This window comes from Callionymus lyra, chromosome 2, assembly GCF_982586985.1.
Source record: "Callionymus lyra chromosome 2, fCalLyr1.hap1.1, whole genome shotgun sequence".
NCBI classification, from domain to species: domain Eukaryota; kingdom Metazoa; phylum Chordata; class Actinopteri; order Syngnathiformes; family Callionymidae; genus Callionymus; species Callionymus lyra.
In genome coordinates this window covers 24,306,712-24,329,423 of record NC_141819.1, presented here as the reverse complement: position 1 = coordinate 24,329,423, position 22,712 = coordinate 24,306,712, and the positions used below count along the sequence as shown (strand labels likewise).

At 39.5% G+C, this 22,712-nt stretch overlaps 4 protein-coding genes across 4 annotated transcripts; 1 reads left to right on the top strand and 3 right to left on the bottom strand.

Moving 5' to 3' along the window:
• Positions 1-9,384: 9,384 nt before the first annotated feature.
• Positions 9,385-13,576, bottom strand: mmp21 (matrix metallopeptidase 21). Its single transcript, XM_087782847.1, has 7 exons — positions 13,443-13,576; positions 12,544-13,352; positions 11,824-11,963; positions 11,471-11,612; positions 10,065-10,322; positions 9,830-10,002; positions 9,385-9,717 (listed from the first exon to the last, which is right to left on the bottom strand). Exons 1-7 carry the CDS (start codon positions 13,574-13,576, stop codon positions 9,412-9,414), a joined length of 1,962 nt encoding a protein of 653 aa, XP_087638973.1. The 3' UTR covers positions 9,385-9,411.
• Positions 13,577-13,796: 220 nt separating this feature from the next.
• On the bottom strand, positions 13,797-16,736 carry LOC148086080 (uroporphyrinogen-III synthase-like). The gene is made up of 10 exons (XM_087782848.1): positions 16,604-16,736; positions 16,422-16,498; positions 16,274-16,357; positions 16,117-16,213; positions 15,978-16,052; positions 15,365-15,439; positions 15,212-15,295; positions 14,985-15,070; positions 14,805-14,903; positions 13,797-14,108 (listed from the first exon to the last, which is right to left on the bottom strand). Exons 2-10 carry the CDS (start codon positions 16,485-16,487, stop codon positions 13,986-13,988), a joined length of 789 nt encoding a protein of 262 aa, XP_087638974.1. The 5' UTR covers positions 16,488-16,498; positions 16,604-16,736; the 3' UTR covers positions 13,797-13,985.
• Positions 16,737-17,324: 588 nt separating this feature from the next.
• LOC148086079 (uroporphyrinogen-III synthase-like) lies at positions 17,325-18,829 on the bottom strand. The gene is made up of 9 exons (XM_087782849.1): positions 18,767-18,829; positions 18,613-18,696; positions 18,447-18,543; positions 18,299-18,373; positions 18,039-18,113; positions 17,886-17,969; positions 17,669-17,754; positions 17,512-17,610; positions 17,325-17,447 (listed from the first exon to the last, which is right to left on the bottom strand). Exons 1-9 carry the CDS (start codon positions 18,827-18,829, stop codon positions 17,325-17,327), a joined length of 786 nt encoding a protein of 261 aa, XP_087638975.1.
• A 1,311-nt stretch (positions 18,830-20,140) lies between these two features.
• On the top strand, positions 20,141-22,697 carry bccip (BRCA2 and CDKN1A interacting protein). Its single transcript, XM_087784244.1, has 7 exons — positions 20,141-20,308; positions 20,835-20,909; positions 20,977-21,057; positions 21,130-21,216; positions 21,293-21,477; positions 21,757-21,919; positions 22,001-22,697. The coding sequence occupies exons 1-7, from the start codon at positions 20,168-20,170 to the stop codon at positions 22,169-22,171; spliced, it is 903 nt and encodes a 300-aa protein (XP_087640370.1). The 5' UTR covers positions 20,141-20,167; the 3' UTR covers positions 22,172-22,697.
• Positions 22,698-22,712: the final 15 nt, after the last annotated feature.

The window sequence follows — 22,712 nt, the reverse complement described above, 5'->3', positions numbered from 1 at the left end:
TGGAGTGGCAACACTGGCAGCACAAGCAAAGGTGGAGAGAATCTCGGGCGCCAACAATACACCGTGTCCACGACTAGAGCACTTTGATTCTCATCAAAGGTGCGCCAAAGAATGTGGGGGAGTGAAAGACTGAAGTGGAATATACAGACTAATCTTCACTTGTCTTAAAAAAAAGAAAAAGAGGGCGGCACATGCATCCAAAAATGTTATTTCAACCAAAGGAATTTGAAGGCCTAGTTTCAGGAACAGCTTGACAAATGATTCCAGACAAAATTGTGAAGCACACAGATCCATCATGAGCGATAACGTCATATTACCGAACACATATCTATTAACTCTATCGTCTAACCACAGCAGTACAAACACACTGAAATAATTACCATTCAATGAAAAACCACAGTAAATGACTCATGACTTAGCCCTGGTTTTTAAGAAGCTTTTTTTTTCCGCTGAATTGAAAGGGTTCGATGCTCACGAGGGTTGGGGGGGCGTGGCAGCTCAGAGTTATGTTTCCTGCGTTGTTGAGGGGGTGAGGGCGGAGTTTTTGACTCGTCCTTGACCTCCCAGTGAACCAAATCCATCACAAGAGGAGACTCAGATCAGGCAACAATGGAGCACGGCAGGAGTGGAAACAGCCACACATTCCTAAAATCAGCGAGGCTCGAAGCCGTGTGTCCGTCCGGCGAGAACACGGGGGAGGTTGAATCTTCCCATGCATGCGAGAGTCCATATATGCCACTGTTGTGACACGCTCGCACCGGGGCCGACACAGAAGGTCGGCGTTGAGTCATCTGGGTTTTTTTTATGCCCGTCATGCGGTAGGATTTATGGATGAGCGGGAAGAGGAGAGCGATGCTCCGAGGTGTCGTCACGATCGAGGCCGCTGTGCTGCTGTGAGTCGCACTCTTTTCTTCCAAGACAGCAGGTGCAGATGGTTAAAGGCAGGTGCTTGCAGGAAAAAATAGAAAGGAAAGAAGAAAAGAAAGACAAAGCACCTGGTCCCTCTGTTATGGCCGTCTGTGCCTGCTACGGTTGTGATTATTTTGGTCTCTCCAACAGTGCGCAAGGGAAAAGACCTACGACTTCATTAGGCCGGAGAGCAGCAACCCTCCGTTTGCTCGGGTCTGACACTTGACTGCACTTTTCACCAGAGGGACCAGGGTCGTGGCTCAGCTCAGACACGGTGCAATAAAGTTAATACAAGGAAGGTTTTCCACTTATTGTCAAATTATATTATTCGGCATCAGGGGTCTGGCGGACACCAAACTTGTGCACTGGGTTTGTGGTGGGCTCAACAAAACCCGAAAAGCTCTCTGTGTGGTCGATCTACGTCCATATCCTCCCATATGGTCATGAACGCTGGGTAGTGACGGAAAGATCGAGGGTACAACACTCCCTTAAAGATAAGGTAAGGTAAGGTAAGGTAAGGTAAAACTTTTATTGATCTCATGAAATTGTTTTTTTTCCAATAGCCAATACATACAGCAATTTTTTATAAAAAATAAAAAATAAATCAAAATAAAATAAGAACAAGAGAAATAAAGAGAAAGAACACAATTACACAATCTAAGTCTAAAGATAAAGAAAAAAGAACATAGATCAAAGAAAAACAACAAAGACAAAGGATACAAAGACTAACATAGAACAGAACATCCAGATACTTTCACTCCACTCCTGCCCCCGAACTCAGAATTGTAGAATTGAATAGCCCGAAGCAAGGTACAAAGCAAGGTCGTCTCCTGGCTGATGAGGTGTTCAGGGCATGTCCCGCCGGTGGGAAACCACAGTGAGACTCAGGACACTTTTGTCTCTGAGCTGGCCTGGCCTGGGTAGAGCTAGACAGTATACCTGGGGAAGGGGAGTCTAGGCCTCCTTGCTAAAGCTGCTGCCACAGTGACCCAACCCGAGATAAGTGTAAGAAGACGAATATGAGGATCAAGTAGTAATATTTGACCACAATGCAATTGACCAAAAGACAATACTTGTAGTGGTAGGTAATAGATATATAGTAATACCATTCATTTACATTTTGGGGCTGATTTAACAGCGTCAACGTCATGAAAATTAGGCAAAGATTCTTCCCACACCATAAACTAGAGTTGAAACAGTAGATTACAGACTCCAGGGTTAAAGCTGCTTCAAGAATTATTGTAATTATTTTAAAGTTTGCTTATGCAATGCAAATTAATTTAAACAGATGTTTCCTTTGGGGGGGGGGGGACTACAAAAAAACATAATGCATCACCTATGACAGTGCTTTCAGGCATTACATGTTTTGTTTTCTGTCTGTAAGTCACACAATACACACAGCAAACCTTTGTGAAGATGTGTACACATCTTCATAAGAGACGCTTTTGGAACACTGATATTTCAAACTGGAAAATCATCAAGAGTGTGGGGAGGGGGTGATTTTTAGATCATGGAGGGTCTATGCCTGTAGGCACATGCCAAGACTGTCCATATGGTGAAGCAGGGTGGTAAATCTGGGTATTGTGTGGTGCAGCTCTGCAAATATACCCCTAGGTACTGCATGAGTTAGACCGAGATCAACTCTTGTATGCAGATGACTATACTGTATGTTTAGATGAGCTGCATTCTTTAGAAATAAAATTGTATAACCAAGTTTTGATGAGCATTCATGTTGTTTACCTCTAGATGCTGTGGTCGTCGACCGGAATGAAACCAGTTGGACCAAGATGTGTAACTAGGGGTGGCTTCAAGTTCAAACACTGACCCCTCAATGCTATGAAGAAGCAGCAATAACCTTTTTTTACTGCACTGCCTGACTTTAACACTTCCCTCCTGTGTGTAATTTTTTGTGTATATATTAATCCCTCAAAACATTTTTTTTTTATTAATTAAAGAAATGTTTTGAAAAAAACGTATCTATACAAGAATAAAATTGCATCTTATTTAGCTTAATAAATGTCATGGCCAAATGACGCATGTCCTTTTTTTTAGGGATTTTTTCATCTTTCTTTTTGCTTGACGGCCCCTAACAACATTCACAGAATTTAATGTGGCCCTTGAAGAATTTTAATTGCCCACCCCTGGTTTAGACAGTTGTACTCAGCAGGACTTTAATAAGCCAGGTTGACCTCTTCAGTTGTTCTGGATACAACTGTTTGATCGAACTACCAGCGACCCTGGCTATCTGCAGGAAGTGCATAACAATGTAACAACTTATTGAGCCCTTAAACCAGGGCAACTGGGGCTCAAGGACACAGGCAGACATGATTCAGGCAGGAAGCTTTGAAAACATTGTAGGGTTTTCACCTCTGAGTGTAGTTTGGAGCGAATGGGCTCTTGGAAACAGCTGGTGATAGGATGTTGGTATTATCGGTGTTCAGATGCCCTCAGATTTGCTTTATTCATGACCTCACTTCATCTGCCAGCTAACCATTGAATAATTGAGGGAATTATCAGGCCAGGGGATCCAAAGCCCCTCAGAAATGTGTCATGCCCCTGAGCAAAGCCTGCAGGAGAACGGGAAAAAAAAAAAAAGGGCGAAGAAAAACCGAGGGGCCCCCTAATTCAGAACTGCATTACCCAGCAACGTTCCACCCACATACAATCCCACAACTTTGAAACACAGAGGTTGATGATGCCATGAACGGCAAGCTTTGACTGGCAGAATATCAATAGCTCAAAACAGCAGGAAGCCACGGGTGTCAGATAAATTTATGATTCTCTCCAAATGCTGCTCTCCTGTTTTCTCATGCCGGAGAAAAGGCTGTATTTGATGTTGCTAGATTTCACCATGCGGTTTGGCTACTGTCCCTCATTATAAAGAATGTGACTGACGCAACATTAATCTCCACACAAAGACATTGGCACCACTACTCCGCACTATTTCGGAGCGATGAGGTGGCAACGTCACTCTCAATTTCTCACCACTCCTTCACAGTACTGCTCCACTTTCTACCCAATTCTCATTTAGATCAAACAAATCGTCCCAGAAAAGGAGGTGAAACGTTACAATTTAAAGTCTGTGACACACACGGCTCACAATAGACCTCCAGCTCGAGCTCCAAACAGGGAGTCACAGAACTTTTTTCAACAATTTTTCATAATAAGGTGTGACCTATTTGGAAGAGAGCCAGCACTAAAAAGGCAGCTCACAGCAAGATTCCTGCCGACAGAGTATTCTGGGATGTAACACTGAGAACATTATGAGAAGAGACACAAGTCCCAACTGGTTTCATTTTGACATTTGTGAGTTATTAAAGTTGACGTGTGATAATTTACTTCACGATGATAGATCTTCTAAATGGTTTACATGTACAAATAGAAACATATTTAAACCTTAAGGATGATGTCACAAACGTCTCGAATGAGAACGACTGGCGAGCTACTCTCAAATTAGCTGCTTATATGCTACACATGTTTTACACAATAAACACAACAGACAGCATTTATTTTTAAACGTGGGTGGTCGTCTACGTCGCCACGTCTCTCGCATTTGCATCGCTACGCTAGCATTGCCAACAAACCAAAAGCTCAGAACTCAAACTGTACTACGGTTTGGGTTGCATTAATCTCTGAGAATTTATCTCCCGTTAAAGGAAAAATAATTATAGCATCTTCGTTTTCTTCAATACATTGTATTGGTACAAGGTCTGGTACAACTAAAGGTACATTTATTTGTACAAATATAATGGACTCATATCTAGATATTTACCATGTTTTCTTAATAATACCCACTTAAGTTCCTACAATAGATAAACTATATACTACGCAGCTATAATTGAGTTCAAATATAATATATATACAAGGTGAAGAGCATGAGAAATATCTATGTCAGCCATGCAGTGTCGGTTGCATTCAAACAGAAACATCGCCAGCCGTAGCTCGTACGGTGTAAAATAATCTGTTTGACACTGACATGAGAAATATATTCTCCGCTGACGTTCATGAATAATGTCAGCTGTATGTAAAAATGACATCTCAGTGGTCGAGCATAGATGTGCTGCTGCCGAACAAGGATTCTGACGCTTCTTTAAAAAAAATAATCTTAATTTATACATTCCATACAGATGCTGGAGGGAAGGAAATCATTTTTTGGACAATGTACCGCCAAATACTTGAGCAGATACTTGATATTGCAGCACAGTTTCATCATACGGAAATGTTTTCCCTTTTTTTTTTTTGGCAGGAAAAATGTGTCAAAACTTGGAGAAATCACAGGAAGTTTAGCATCATTAAATCTGTCGGAGGTGAGAGTGAACCGAGCAAGAAGATGCAAGAGTTTTTTAATAAAAATAGGCACAATTCACAAGGTTACCTCACAAATCCTGTCTTTCATACTTGTTTAAACCATCTGTTGGTCTGTGAGGTGAGAAGGAAGAGCTGAAAAAAAGCAAAATGTGATAAAAGATTTGAATCGACAGAGTGTACTTTCTAGTCACAAAATCACTTGGAAGTCACATCAGCACTCTGAGGGATCACTCAGACTAATTAAAATCTTGAATAAAAGCATCGTTTGAACCGGAGAGTCCTGTCTTCGGCAGCAACAGAGAATTCTTCCAACATCATAAATGGAATAACCTTACATGAAAGAAGCGGAATTTGCTGGCCGCGTGAAGCTGATTCCAAGACAGGGGTTCCCAATTACTGCCGACTCTAAGCAAAGGAATGGTCAAACTGTTTCCAGGGGGGTAAACCGAGGCTTCTGCTGAGCCGATGAAGATTCATGCCTTTAAGTTGCTTTAATTACAGTGTTGATTCATCTTAATTAGATGGTTTCGTAGCAGACTTTCTCGCCACTTGTAGTGTCCTTAGGTTGAGAATGTTGATAAAATCTTCCTTCTATCATTATAATTGCTGTATAACAAGAAACGGAAGAAAACATTGTAACCGTAATTAAACATACTGTATACAGTTTTAAGACAATATCAGGTCCGTACTGTTCAGAGTATTCTGATCCTTAGAGTTATAGATGAAAATGTCCATTTTAATGTAACAACTGATGCCATCTTTGTCCATAAACATACAGTTAAAAACCTCGGTGGTGCTCGTCTGTAACGTCCACCTTGCATTGAAGCCTCGACAACAGGGATTCTTCAATAAGACAAGTTTATATTTGAAGCTTGTTTTAAGCAGACGCTGCTAGACTGGCTGCCAACTTATTTCAGTTTTTTCAAAACAATTCCTCTTGATACAAGATGAAGGTTACGGACGAGCAGTGTGGAGGTGTTTGGATGTTTTTAAGTGTCTTTTTGGACGAGGATGAAGACGACACCTGAGCACAAGTGGCAACATTGAAATAAACGTACATTTTTACCTATAACTCGCATTACTCTTTAAATAATTCCAACCCTTAGTCGGCATGACGGTAGAAATGTGGGTTAACCATCACTTTAAATTAGTCTCAGTTGTTATTGTGTATTAAAATGACTTTGTTTGTTTGCTGGTAAGAGATGCGTTTCAAGGGAGGGATGTTTAACGTTCTGTTCCTCGGCGTCGACGTGTAAACACAAGTTAAGGAACAGCGCAGTGATTACATGACTGCTCTTGAGAATATTCATCAAACAAGCTTATTTGAACCACGTTTAATTAAGAGTTCTTCAGCCTCATGAATTATGCAACACCTTAATACCTGATAAACAAAGTGAGGAGGGGGGGGTGTTTAGTTGTCTGCAGACTAATTCTGCAGTCGGGTTTCTCAGCAGCCGCACACTGAACCTTGACCTTTGTCTAAAAGAGGACTTTCGGAGACAAAACAGGGATGTCAGTTTGAGTGGCAGCTGCGGGTCAAAGGGGGGGGGGGGGGACGGAAGCTGTCGCATGCATGGCCACCCAGGATGGATGCCCGGCTGCCACCTCTGCTCTCAGACTGAGATGTGAACGTGCCAGTGCCGAGTGAGCGGGAGGAGTGACGGCCGGGACGGATTCAACACCTCCAAGTTTCAAACCGAGTTCCTCGTGTCACGATGTCCGTCTTACTCACCAGGAAGTGTAGTTTCCTCCCTCAACTGGAACTCTTGTGAGTCTCCTTGTCGGGGGCCACTCTAGAGAAGGAGAGGAAAACTGGCATCAGGGTCAAAGCAACACTCATTCACACAAGTTGGGGAAAGGTTGACTTATGTGGTTTCATTCAAAACTGATAAATAAAGTTTATTTATCTATCGCTATCTGTCAATCAGAGAAAACACTCACACAGTTATGGACAATTCAAAGCCAAATGCATCAAAATAAATGTTCAAAATTGTCCCAGGCGACGTACACAAGCTCTTCAATTTGAGCAAGTTTGCAGAGAAATCTTCATCTGCTTGCATCAGAGCAACAAATATAGAATCACTCGAGAACGTTAATATCACTGGAAGATCAAAAAAATAACTCACAGCAGACGTGAAGAGGCTTCTATGGACTGTGGTTTCCCTCTAGCGGCCGTCTTGTGCTACAACAAGGACTCGTGTGTTTATATCGTCCACAGAGCGGAACAGAAACAAAAACAGAAGATTCACAGAACATATAATACATCAAAATAGTCACAGTATTTGTTTAAGACTCGTATTCTAGTGAAGGATCGATTCTAACTATTTCTGGAAGCTTTTATAAGTCCCAAAATACATTTCTGTGAAGAAAGTAGCAGGATATTGTAGTGGTTCATAATTCTTCCATGATTGTTGAAATGAATGTAAACGAATTAAAACATTAAATAAACATGGAAATAAACGAGAGAAAAAACGTAAAATGTACACTTCATCAGGACGTTAGGAATAAAAGGAGGCAATACTTACAGACTAGCTGACATGTTGTGACTAGCATGCTAGCTAGCATGTGTGGTTTAAACTCTCTTCTCTTCTTGAAACCACTCATGCAAACAATTTCACTTTCAAACGATTTTTAAGTGTATATTATTTAAACAAAATGTTTCACCAGAGAAGTGAATTTAGCTTCTATCACTGCGCCACCTACAGGCCAGAGGAGGAAGAGCAGAACCTTATGGCGTTTGCGTGATTTTAGAGTCGCACAAAATATTGGGGCAGATTATTTTCTTTATTAAATAAAAAATCGACAGTCAAAAATAAAGTGGCCACAGTCAACAAAAAAAGTTGATTTAAAATATAATATATATTTAAAAAAAAAAAAAAACTTTGATTAAAGTTATTGTTTTTGTGTAGTACATTTGTGTCTCCATTATTCACTTTTAAAAAGGTTGCTTCAATCAAAAAATACTTTTTCATTAGAGCGATTAATCTAATCATAAAGTACTTTCTTACCACTTACATTTCGTAATAAAGTATTTTCCTACAACTTTAATCACTTTATAAAGTATTTTCCTACAACTTTAATCACGTTATAAAGTTTTTCCTACGACTTGACTTTAATCATGTATTAAAGTATTTTCCTACAACTTTAATCACGTTATAAAGTATTTTCCTACGACTTGATTTTAATCATGTATTAAAGTATTTTCCTACAACTTTAATCACGTTATAAAGTATTTTCCTACGACTTAAATTAAATCACGTATTAAAGTATTTTCCTACAACTTTAATCACATTATAAAGTATTTTCCTACTTGACTTTAATCATGTATTAAAGTATTTTCCTACAACTTTAATCACGTTATAAAGTATTTTCCTATGACTTGACTTTAATCATGTATTAAAGTATTTTCCTACGATTTTAATCCCACAATAAAGTATTTTCCTACGATTATAATCACACAATAAAGTATTTTCTTATGCCTTTAATCTCATAATAAAGTATCTTCCTAAGACTTTAATCTCACATCAAGTATTTTCCTACGACTTTAAAAACATAAAGTATTTTCCTACGACTTAAATCTTGTAATAAAGTATTTTCCTACGATTTTAATCTTGACTAAAACTTTTTTTTTTGAGCAGCCCTAATACTCAGATGTATTAAAGTCTTTTTTTATTAGAGTGAAACCTTTTTAAGTAAGAAAGTAATTTTTATTTGTATAGTGCTTTTCCAGACCAGGGTCAAAAAGCGCTTAAACAATCAAAACAATATTCAATAAAGTATAGTCGTTTTTTGGGGGGGAAGTTAAAACGTTTTTTTACTAAAAATAAATTAATAAATTTACCTCCATTTTTGCATGTACAGTAGTGAAATCTTTTTAATGATTTGATGAATCACGGTAATATGACGTCGATGTGACCAATGATAACACAAATTATAATTAAATATAACGTTTTAATTAATAATAAAATGCAATAAAAACATGCAACAGCAAGAAGTCACTTCTATAAATTTAGTGAGTCAATAATCAAATAGATAAAACCATAAGTTAACAAATACAAAAAAGCCAACACATTATACATGTCTTTGTCTGAGCAAGTTGAAAATGAAGAGACGGATTCATCAGTAAAGTAGAATACGTCGGGGTATCTTGGCACTGTAAGGGTCATGTTAACAGACTGAAGGAGGTCATGGAGGTCAGCGTCTGAGCTTGAGGGCCGAGGGGTGCACGTTGCAGATGTCGAACCACTGCTGGTCCACCTCCCTGTGCGGCAGCAGAGCGTTCCGGGGAAGGAACGGTCGTCGCCGGCGCTCTCGACTGCTCGCCACCTGCCAGAAGCGACCGCCCTGCAGGAGGAAGATGGCGTTGTGAGCGTAGGAGAAGTAGGCGGCGTCGACGTTTCCTTCGGGATGGTCGCCGCTGGCAACGGGAGGAAAGACGTCTTTGATGTGTCTGGGGAAACCTCTGGCTACTCTGTTCGTCTCCACATTGAAGGCATAAACCTGTTTGAAGAGAAGAGACTCTCATTAAATATTGGCTTTGCTGCACGAACACACTTTTAAATCACATCAAATAAAGTTAATATATTTTTATTATTTATTAATTATTTCCTACCAGAGTGTTCCTGAAGAAGTAGATGTGAGCGTCTCGTCTGTCGTACACAGCAGTGTCGACGGGGCCTGAGATACCAGGGAAGCCTTCAGAGATCATCCTGGGATAGCTGTGACCCTCAGGATCCTGCCGGAACACCTGATCCCGATCGGTGTCGTACCTCCAGAACTGGATCCCTTTGAAAAGATCGCAACCCTTCAGCAAGTGAATCTTTTAAAAATGCATCTACACAAACTACCTTTGAAGAAGTACACGGCGTCTCTTTTCCTGGACCACACGTGCACGTACGCATCCACGCCGTCCACAGGAAGTCCTCGCCAACCTATATGAAGTGCGACCGGATCACCATACCGGGTTCTATTGCTGCGGTTCTCGTACAGCCAGTACCAGCCGTCCCTCATGAAGTAGGTGTTGAAGCGAATCACCACCTCCCCGTACGACGTCTTCTCCCTCCGGATCCAGTCGAATACAGTGTTGAAGCGACCCACGCAGCCCCCTGGTGGCAGGGATGTCAGCTTTGATATAAAATTTATAATAGATGGATTTGGAATAAAACCTTCAGATTCATGAATCATTAGAAAAACTCATCTAATCCATTGAATGCATTAAATTATTATAAAACATTGTATTCCTTTCCTTGAGGCTTTTTATCCAACGGTTGATTTTGATTTTCCAAAAAATAAATATTGCAAGGGCAAAATCTCCCCTTAGAATGACAACAGTTATCGACTAGCTATTCAAGTTATATCATCTGATGTCTTTTATTTATATATTATTATTTTTTTTAATTATTTTATATTACAGATGTTTTATAATAATATTGACATATAATAATTTACATATTGAAACTGTTGAATTGTTTTCATTTAAATACTGTAAATGAATACAATCATTTTAATATTGAATACAAATAAAATATATTTTTTCTAAAGATTTCTTTTTTGAATTCAATATTTTTAATACATAGCTCTTTAAATTCAATAAAAACAATGTTGGTATAATAGTTCCATCAGGCTATACCAGAAGAGTAATCAGTTCAAAAGAGATATAAATTAAAATTTATGTTGAAGTAAAATAGTTTTAATACTTAGTGCTGGTTATAGGTGTCCATTTTAACAGTAAAAAGTAAAAAATGTTCAAAAGGAAATTAATGTGTTGATTTAAGTGTGTCTTAAATAGATCTTTGAGCTCTATTGTATCATCAAACTCTTTTCATTGAAATATTTACATTAGAAAATGATCTTAAACTGAAACTAGGCTCCCCTCTTGTAACCTCTTGTAACCTCTTGTTCGCTGAGATTTTAGACGAGGCAGAACTTTATAATTAGTAATAAGTTCAAAAAATGGTCATGATGAGAGACTTACTGCATCTTGGAGAGAAAGACATTTGAAACATGAGAGTGAGTCAGGAGAGTTGAGTTTTCACGTTAGTTGCTATTTAAATAAAATTACATTTAAAAATAATTTCCATTGAAAGTAGTTCAAATAGATTCTGCACTGGTTGAGCTAGATATCACGAGAGTTGTCTGTGGCACCTCACTTTAAGACACTAAAATATAATTGTATATTTTATTTCACACCTGAACGGTCTGCGGCATGTGAATTTGGTTATGTTGTCCACTAGGTGGCGCTTCTTCTGCTTACCGTAGAGCTGCTGGATGGCTTTCCTGTCCATCCAGTCCACCTCGAAGACCGACTGCTGGGGCAGGTAGCTGGGCTGCATTATAGACCCGGCCCTGTAGATGTGAGGTAGACCCAAAACATGACCGATCTCATGAACCGCTACCTAGAAGATAAAAAAAAAAAACCATGAGCTTCATCCTTGTTCGGCTACTAAGGAACATTATTGTTGGTCACTTGATGCATGAAGATCAACAACAACTTACATATACAGTCATCATTCATCTGTTTTGGGACAGAACACACTGCATGAAAGTGTAAAAGTCTGCACCACGACACACTGTCCTACAGTTGCTGCATGTGTTGTTGATACTTACTTTCAGAAGACTGATGCCACTTCCTGCGTTTGGACCTGTGAAGTGTTCGTCGTCATCGAAGTGAACATCACCCAGGAACCAGGCGTGAGCAAACTCCTGACCGGTTCCATCAAACCTCTGATTGCAGCCCAGGTGTCGGCCTGAAGACCAAACATACATTTAATGGTTTCATTAAAAAAAAAAAAACTTTCTAGTTGCTCCAAAGATCTATGTTAGGAAGGATAAGTGTGTGAATCCTACAGAGGGAAGAAAGTGAGTCTAAAGATGGAAGTTTTATTTCTGTCAGTTTCACAAGATTTTTCCCTCAATCAGTTTGAGTTACAGTACGGAGCAGTTGGGATGAGGATCAGGAATGCTAATTGTGGATTATCAAAAAGAAGGAGTTGACTTCTATGGGCTTCTTGTGTCCAAGTGTTTTAATATTCCTGACAGTGTTTGTTGCATCTTGTTCTGGACCAAAAGAAGAATTCTGCTTCACCTTTTACCAAACATTTAGAATTTAAAAACAAATCCAATAAAAAATAAAGTCTTGGAAAAATCTTGAATATCTAAATCCAGACAGCCAAGTCATTTTACGTGGTCCTCCCGATGAATTAAAATGATGCCAGGGTTTAAGATAAGATAAGGAACAGAGATAATGGATTGTTATACAGAGACGTAAATAAGAGCAAAGATGATGTAGAAGAAAAGGAATCTGGTTTTTGTGCTTCATGGTCTCACCAGTTCCGAAGCCGAGTCTGATGTCGATCTCTTCCAGAGGTGATCTCGTGTCCTCGATGAAGTCCAGCGGCGACACCTCGCTCCACATCCTGAAGGCCAGTCTGAGGATGTACCTCTGCTCCTCCACCGTCAGCTGACTACTGTAACCTTCTCCGATCAGCCTCCACCTCAGCAGAGAGTTGGAAAAGGCCATGTGACCTGCGGCACTGACATCCCTCCTCCTCCTCCTCGGCGCTGGAACACCAGGATGTGTTTGTAGCAACTCTTCACCGAGGCTGAAGGTCACGTTCACAACAGTGTGGGTTGTGTTGGAGGAGCTGTTGAGTTGTGCGTCGTAACTACCGGTGAAGTTTGAGTTTGTGTCATTTGAAATGAGAAACATTGTGTCGTTTAGGTCGAACATGTCGTTCGTGGTCTCCACGGCAACGTTGGAAGTTTGGTTACTCTCAGTGTCACTCAGTCCACTTTCAATGTTAAAGGAGATTTTGTTTTCAAGTGGAGGGTTCGGGCGGTCCGGCTCCTGATCGGGGACGCCGCACCTCGGTTTGTTCATGGCCGACTTGGTGGCCTCGTCGAACACGCCCGTGACCGGGAGACCCGAAACTCTCTGGAAGTCTTTCAGCGCCGACACGAACTCGGGTCGATCCGTCTCGCCGTCGGCCTGGTCGTGAAGTCTTTCCCTGGAGGTGGACTCGGAGATCCCCTCCTGCACCAGGCCGGCCAGGTCCTCCAGGTAGTCACCGTCGGCAGAGGTTCCGGGGTCTTCCGACGGAATCTCTTCCCAAATCACAGCCTTGAAGAAGCCGAACCTGGAGAGAAAAGCCTGACAAAGACGGATTCAGCAACAGTGGCTTCGGATCTTTAGGGGAGAAGAAACCACACTTACCTCCGCCGAGCGCTGGTCTGTTATCAGCTGAGCCGGATTCAAAGTTTGGAGGTCGGAATGATCGCGACTGTGGAAAAGTTTTTCTGCACCTGCTGAGCCGATGCTTGTGCAAGGAAGCGAGATAATCAGCTGGATGAAAGTCAGCATCGTGATGTGAGTCGACTCTGAACCGTCGCATGTCCTTATATAGAGCCCTGAGAGAGGAAGGTACACTTTCTCCAGCCCGGTGTGAAGAGTAAATGACACTTTACGGCTGCATCCGTCTGCATTGTATGAAAGTGCTGTTCTCTGCGCCTCGCTGCTCGCCTGGCTTTCATGTGGGTCAGAACAATAGTCTACACCTGCTACGAATGACACACACACACAGTTTCAAAGTGCAACGTTTATTTCATAGCTCAAAAAATACATTAAAAAACAAGGTTTACAACACAACTTGGGTGAAGCTACACTGGCCACACAGTAGCATCCGTTTCGAAATGTAACTCAAGACTGATCAAGAGTCTCTCACAAAGCAAAAATAACAAAACCCACGAACATAAATAAGATGGTTTCTGGTCTACTTGAGTGCTTCTGCTATGGCCGCTGCCAGGTCCTCCGGTGTCGGCTTTTCTGCAGTGCAGCTGACATGCTGTCCCTCGGCCATCAGTGCGTCGCGCGTGGTCGGACCTATAGCTGCAAACTGCAATGAGAAGTTTTTCTGTAAGTATTTAAAACATCAATCTTCACCATCTGTTTGATATAATTTATATGCTACGTCTTCTGAATAGATCTGAAAGTAACAACCGGAATTTTAAAATTGATCCTGAAAGAAACTGGCAGCCAGTGAAGAGATTTAAGGATCGGAGGTCGGCAAGTTCTTCTACTTGAGCGGGTCAGAATTCTTGCTGCAGGGAAGACAGCTCCTTCTTATTTAGACACCAAAATAAACTGTTACAATAGTCTAAACAAGAAGAAACAAATGCATGGATGAAGTTCCAGATACTGTTGTTACATCTTTTTCCTAAATTTAGAGATTTTTCTCAGTTGAAGGAAACAGTTTCTGGTTAACTTAGTAAGTATAGTTGTATGTATGTTGTACGTGTAAGACCCCTTACTAGACCAGGGTCACAAAGCGCTGTAACAATCAAACGGAATAAAAACAATACACAGTTAAAAATATATTCTAAGAACCCAAAGTGACCTGAACTGATATGTATCGCTATGTAAAGCAGCTGTTCTGCAATGAGCCTCTCTTGGACGACAGTACTCGTCACTTTAGAGAGAATCCAAATACTTTATTACCAAACACAAGGATGTTGTCACTTTGGATGTAAAAAAAAACCTAAACGTTGTGTTTATAACACTGGCCGTAAAAGTTCCTGATTCTGATACACACCTTTATTTGTGTAAACTGTTCATCCGGCAGCTTCCGAATTTCATCGAGGCAAAACTTAACCCCCGATGGACTGAAGAAAGCCACACAGGCTGGAACTCCCTGAAATGTACGAAAAAATGATGCACTCTTTCGCTCACTTTTTGAAGCTTCAAAAAAATATATACATTCATTTTAAATCACCTTTTTGGCAAAATAATTTCTAAGGTTTTCTGCCACATCTGGATGTCCAGACGTTTTATAAACAGTCAGGCTCTCGTGAGGAACTCCTGGAAAGCAGGCGACCACAGTTGTTACGACAACAAAAAGATTAAAAGAGAGGCGGTGGAGAAGGAGGTGTGGTTCGAACCGTTGGCAAATTTCCATATGTTATGTAAAAAAGAAAAAGTCAGATTAAATATGAAACTTACCGCTTTCCCTCAAAGCGGTGGACAAGACTTCTCGTTTGATGGAGCCACACGGGAAGAACAGCGGTAGACTACTGGAGTCCTCTCCTGTGAGATGGAAAACAAAGATGTTTGAGTGATAAGTTGTGGCTGTAAATAGAATTGATTAAAACGTACTTTCAATGATAACACGGGACAAGACGTCCGCGGTGCCAGTATCTTCACCAACGGTTTTCAGCCCGAGACTTTGTACTGTGCGGGCAGAATGGGAAATTTGGATTAAATACAAACATTTTATTCACAAAAGAAAACACGTAGCTTAACATCTTTATTGGTATGAACAGGTTTTTAAATTAAGATATATCTGTCGCATCTACAGTAATCAGGTTATTTGAATGAGCACTTTCTACTACAGAAGTATAAATAGTTTTTATTTATATTACTGTTGTTTAATGCCAATGTTGTTTATTTAAATAACACCTTTATACTAACAGTTAAATGTTACAAAAGTGTATTAGATATTATTTATTTAAGCAATTTAAATCTTTTAATTTAAATAGAATTTAGTATCGTTACGGCTTTATAAAAGAAATCTTGAGTAATTACATATAAAACCTCAAACACCTGTCGCTCCTTTTAAGAGGTTTACTTTCACAGCAAACCGTCACTTGTGTACAACACTTGACAAGTGTGTGACAGCACCAGGTGCTATGTTAACACACTTACTACTACAAAAAAGGCAATTGAGAGACTTTTTTTTTCAAATCATTGACTTTGACAATGGACTCACCTAATGTAGCAGTTGCCTTTCCAACAACATAGATGGACTTTTTGTTCCATCCGTCCTTCACTGACTTGAACCATTCTTAAAATAATAAAAGTGACACAGCATGAGTTGAATCATCCAAGTTACTGTTTTTAATCCTCACCTGATCTGTTGTCTTCTGTGTCCAGACACATTTTAACAGCCTCCACTGCTCGAGGGCTGGTAAAGATGAGTCCTCCGAGTTTATCAGGGTGAAAGATCTACAATGAAAAACTAGTTTAGAACCACAGAGTCATTTCATCAACAATAGAATCGTTTACCTTTTCTGTCAAGGCGTTTAAAGAGACAAATTCAAAGGAAAGCGCGGGAATCATCGTCGCTTCCAGACCGCGAGAATCCAACTCCTAACCGATAAAAAATGTTTAATAATAATAATAATAATAGTGTGAAGGTTAAATAAACATATACCTTTATGTAAGGATCGGGTCCAGCATCTTCCAGTAGTTTTTCTTCTTTTAATAGCAGCACGTTCATGGTGGTGGTTACTGGAATAGAAGAGTTCAGATAAAATAACGCAACCACGATATACGGGAAAGAAGCGACACCCTAAACATGGAGCCTGCAGATAACAACTCAAAAGTATTGTTCACGTGTGATAGCAGCAGCTGACGCGGGCTTGTTGCCATAGAGACTTTATCGCTTTATGTCACTAGTATGGACGTAGATATGTTTACTGTCTAGACATATAGACTATTTATGTGTTGTGACAGCTTTAGTGTTCGCATAAACACAACTACTTCCTGTTATAGGGAACGTACTATTTTGCAGGGTACTTTTTTTTTCTTTTCTTTAACACATTTTTAAAAACGTTGATGGAATGATAAAATGATAAAATTCGGAAAATTCAAATGTAAGACGTCCCATAAGACTGAGTTCTTTGATATCAAGACGCTATCAAAAGTTATTTAACCCATCTTTGCGTAATGGTTTGCTCCGTGCCCATAAGCAGACATTCCGGCTCCGAGCCCCAACCAACATACATGAGAGTGGAGCCAAAATGGCGACGAAGGTGAACTAGTTTCACTAAAAATAAACTTTCCGCGAACATCATGTAAAACTTACCAAAGTTGTATTATTATTATACACAATGGAAAGTATTGTCAGTTATTATTATTAATAGATATACATACTGATACAATGTGAAAAATGAACACGAAGTAGTTATTTATCTGCCGTGTAGGTTTTTAGAAACAGCATGAAGAAACAAACAAATCACAAAAGAAATGGAAACTTTTTGTTTAATTGGGTAAAATACAACAGAATACAAAAACAATCATGCAAAAACATGCATAAACAATATATTAGTAGCAGTTATTTCAGAACTTTGACTATCGCTGCCGCCAGTTTTGCGGCGGTCGGCTTCTCAGCGGTGCAGGCCACATTTAAACCTTCTGCGATCATTGCGTCGCGTGTGGTGGGACCGATGGCTGCAAACTGTGATGATAAAAGGGTTCAAAGTTGACATGTTGACATCACCATTCGTTTATGTCCAACATACATTGATGTCCGTTAGATTTCCGACAGTCAGCCTCTCAACCAGGTGGAGCGAATGCTTCACTCCTGAAGGACTGAAGAAGGCAATACATGCCGGTGTTCCCTGAAGACACAACGATGAAAGCATTTTCACCAGCCACGGACCGGGTCGGAAACCTCACCTTTTCTGCAAAATAGGTTGTTAGATTGTCCTTCATGTGAGGATGTTTTGCAGTTTCATAGACAGTCATAGCATCGAATGGAACTCCTGTAAATACAAAAGCAGGAAACAATAATACGTGCTAACCAATGCATCAAGTAACGCAAAAACAATCTCGAGATTCAGAAGACAATTGAAACACCAGCAATAGTTAGAAAATAAAAGCAGCAATAGCTGACCGTATCTAGTCAATTCCTTCTGCAGGAGCTCTTGTTTGCTTGGACCGCAGGGGACAAACAGCGGTGCAATATGAACTCCCTCTCCTGTGACGGATTCAAGAACACAGTGGGTGTAAATAATAGTGTCAGTGCTTGTTAAAAAAGGCTGCTTACTTTGAATGATAGTACGTGATAAGGTCTCTGCTGTGCCACTATCCTCACCACGAGGCTCCAGTCCAAGATCTCGTACTGTGCAGGATAAACAACGTGTGCACAATAGCACGTCAAGAGTGTAGACTACTATCGAATTGAATGATCGAGCCAGAGAAGAGAGTTAATATTGCAAATCAGGGGTTCATGAAAAAATTGACGAGATCATTCAAACTGTTTTAAACATTGGGTTTCATGTATTAATGGTTGTAAAAGCAACTCACCTAATGCAGCTGTTGATTTACCAATAACATAGATGGACTTTTTATTCCACTTGCTTCTCACAGACTGGTTCCATTCTTTGATAGTTTGAATAAAATGACAAAATAGAGTGTCAATATGCAAACAAAGGTATTATAAGAAAGAACTCACCTGCTGTGAGACCACTGGTTTCTAAGCATGCTTTCACTGCCTCCACAGATCTGGGACTTGTAAATATAAGCCCCCCATGTTGTTCCGGCTGAAACAGCTGTATCAAGCAGGAGAGTCTGAGTCTGGTGTCACTGGTTTAGAGAATATTCTGATGAACTATATTTGCCTTCGCTGACAAAGTCTTCCAGGGGAGAAATCTGAATGACAGCACAGGTATCAACGTGGCTTCGACACCAATAGAGTTCAGTTCCTAAAAGAGGGAATAAAACACCCATCCCAAAAAATCAAAGCTGGATAATGGGGATATTTTTTAAACCTACCGTTATGTATGGATCGCTCCCAGATTCAGCATCTCTTGGTTCCTTCAGAAGCAGGACATTCATGTTGGCATGTGCAGAAAAAGATGGCTAAGATTGTGAACTGAAGATGCATCCTTATAGTAAGCACGGTTTTGAAGCAGGCTACACCCAACTTCAGTTATGTGTAGACAAGTGATAACGCTATCATTCTTTGGTGAATGATGTTGTCGGAATCAAACATATACCAGGTATTAATTCATTAAAAATAGTTGAAATAATGAAATGTCAATTATTTAGCTTGTTTTAACTGTTGTCGAACTCATGCATCATTTAATAGTGAACAGTACATTCACAACTATGGAAATAAATGTGTGCCATCAGACTTTAAATATGAATTTGTAACAAGGAATTGCATCAAAATAAGACTTTAAATTGTAAAAACCATCAAATTTCAAACACTTTTAATTTTAAAGTGTTTATCTCTTTATCTTTTTTAATTGATAACGAATTTCAGTGTAAAATTCAATGTGCAAAAAATACAATGCAATCAATTCAATGTAAAAATGTGAATTATTTAAATGAAAATACCTTCTGTGTAAGAAATTTGTTAACATAAATAAATTAAACAGACGCACCAAAGCAGCATCACGATTCTCCTCAGTTGCCCGGATAATAGCACAGATTCTTTTTACACCAAATTTCTTACACTTTATATTATATTGTACGGAAGTGCAGTACTGACTGACAATGGGAGTGAAATTTTTTTGACTATGCTTCTCGTTCAGATGTATGACCAAACACGCTGAACGATTATTGAAAAAATATATAATTACGATTATTTTCCGAAATATTGCGATTGCGATTAATTTTTCAATGTCCTCTTTTATGCACTTTTCTTTTATATAATACAATAAATGATTAACTTTACATTAAAATTCATTTCTCTATTGATTCTCAAGATAAAGTTATTGAGTATTTTTTATGATAAAGGCAAATTAAGCAAACCTTAAAGTAAAGGGAGAAGGTTTATTTAGTTACTCTAATTACACTTGTAAACAAACATAACATATTCACTGCAAATACTTAAAACTATTGTAAAAACATGATAAAAGTGTTTTGTAAAGATTTATATTTATGAGTCAATAATAAATCATACAAACTTCAGTGCAGAAAAGAAAGGGAAAACACTAGTCAGTCATTCTTCTTCTTCTTACTGCATATTTTTGCAGTTTCTGGTGTGTTTACTCGGTTCGTTCCCTGTCACCGCACTATCTATGACAGCCATTGCGGCTCTACAGGCGACTGAAATACATACAGTAAGAGCCAAAATGGCGACGATCGATGCTCAGTTTCAAGTACAGCCAGTATGTGGATCCTAAGCCCCTCCTACGTCGATGTCAACGCGTGCTGCACGTTTCCAGCATGGCTTCCTCAGCGAAGAGACGAGCCGTCGGTTTAGGTAAAGACCCAAACCAGGACGATAACAGTTCCGAAGACGACCTGAGCGATGAGGGCGATTCCGGAGAGGAGGGCAGCGAGGGATCGGAGGAGGAGATCAACGAGGTAACGGAGGATCACTGAAGTGGCCTCGATGCTAACGCATGCTAACAGGAAACTAAACACAAGTCGCGCAGCTTTTGAGGGATCTCACTATAAAATGACGTGCACGCAAATCAGAAGTCTAAAAAAACATTCTTGAAGTGTGGAATTCACAAACTACAAACATGATTATGTCTAATTTTTAATACATTTCTCCTTTTTCTTTTTTGTTTACTATTTATTCACTTTTTTATCACCTGTAACCAACACTGAACACTTTTAAAGTATATTTTAACAGCTGAGCAATTGTGGTCACAATATGGTGTGCAAGTAACCTAGTTTTACAACTTCTATTTTGAGATCGTGATCCCATAGTTAAAAATAATCCAAGTTGCACTGCAACAGTTGAAGCGCTTAACATTTTCAGCAATGAGCCAGAAGTTTTCTTCCTAAATCTGTAGATCTGATAAAACATAATCAGTCTGGTAGAAATAAAAAAAAAAGGTAATATAAAGTTGTGCTTCAGTTGACAATATTTTGGTTCCCTCAGGAGGTGATGGTGGACTTTGAAGCCCACGCCATTTCACACAATGACCACAACGGCATCAAAAAACTCCTGCAGCAGGTTTGTCTCCGCGATGGTGTCATTTCATTATTGGTATCCATGACTATATACATGCTGTCTCTCTTAGCTGTTTCTGAAGGCCCGTGTGGACATGTCAGAGATGACCGACATCATCGTCCAGCAAAATCACATCGGAAGTGTCGTCAAGGTTTGTTTGTGAAATACTTTGTACATTGTATCGGTTTTTAAAAAAAACCTTGTTTTATGTTGTTACCTGTAGCAAGCTGAGGTGCCAGAGGACAGCGACGATGAAGACCCGGACGAGGTTTTTGGCTTCATCACGATGCTGAACTTAACGGAGAGAAAGGTGAAGATTATGCTGCAAATAGAAAAATATACATCCATATTATTTCTTAAGTGAATTTCTTTTGTGTATGTGTCAGGACGTGAAGTGTTTGGAGGACGTGAGGGAGCTGATTATAGACCAGTGTGAGAAGAACTCTCCCAGTCAAGTGGAAGAGCTGGAGAAGATCCTAAATGACACCAGTAGTCCTGTTGGATTTTTGCTGAGTGAGCGATTCATAAACGTCCCTCCACAGATTGCACTTCCACTGCACAAGCAGCTCCAGTAAGTCCAATGTTTTAAAAATAAATGAATTCAAGATGGTGATAGTGACTTATGTTGAGCAGAAGATTTGAATCTAGGTCTTTGCAATGAAATAAACAAAATGTTTTCTGCAATCTCATAAAAAAAAAATATATATATATATATAATATATTACTTAATTCCGATGCATCAGCACTAGCACAACAATCTGCATTAATGTTTCGGTTGTTGGAAATTGAACAGATCTAGCTAACAAATATTTTTCGAAAAGTACTTTTACACTGTCAATTGTATTTCCAGGGAGGAAATCTTGGAAGCTCAGAGGACAAACAAACCCAGTGGAAAGTGCAGCAACTGTCTCATGATCAGCAAGACCTGCAGGGAAGCCAACAAGAGCATTCCAGCCAGAGGAGCCAAAGAAGAATACATGTTCGTCAATGCAGAGGAAGAGTTTTTCTACGAGGTAAAAAAAGATGAATGAACCCGTGTGCGATCGTTTCTGTTCCACTGGATTCTAAATCTTACCACCTTATTCTTGTTACAGCAAGCATCCATCAAGTTCCACTTCTCAGTCCAGGATGAGACGGACTCGTGCCTGAGCGGTCGCTGGTCTTTCGATGACGTTCCCATGAAGCCATTCAGGACTGTCATGTTGATCCCAGCAGACAGATTTCCTACCATCATGGACAAACTCAAGGAACATCTGACTCTGTGATTTCACAATTAAATCTATGAAAAAACACAACGGTCAGACAGTAGCATTTTCCTCTTGTCTACGTCTCTAATGCATTACATGTCATTCAGCAAATGAGTTAAGCCAAAGCATTTGTGCATTTTAAGTCAAAAACCTAAATAAGTTCTAAACTTCAAGTAAAACTAGCAACCAGCTCAGAGTAGGTTGTACAGCAGTACTTCTAAAAGGTTATTTAAAAACAAGTAAAACTTAATTGAGGTGCTTTTGTCTCTGAGTTTTATCGCTATCAAGAAATTTTGTATCTAGAAATTTGGAATATAATTATCAAACTGTACATATACAAAGAACATTTAAAGAAAAGACAAACATCGTACAGTGAAGAAATGGAAATAAGGATTTTACATTTAAAAACAAGGTAAAAGTTGGAGATAAAAACATGTAGACCAATGTTTATAACAAATGGATAAAAGAAAATCGATGTAAGCTAAAATGTTTTTTTTAAAAGCTACATTTGATCAAGAATAAATATAATTGTGTATACAAAGAATGGTCTCTTGTTTTC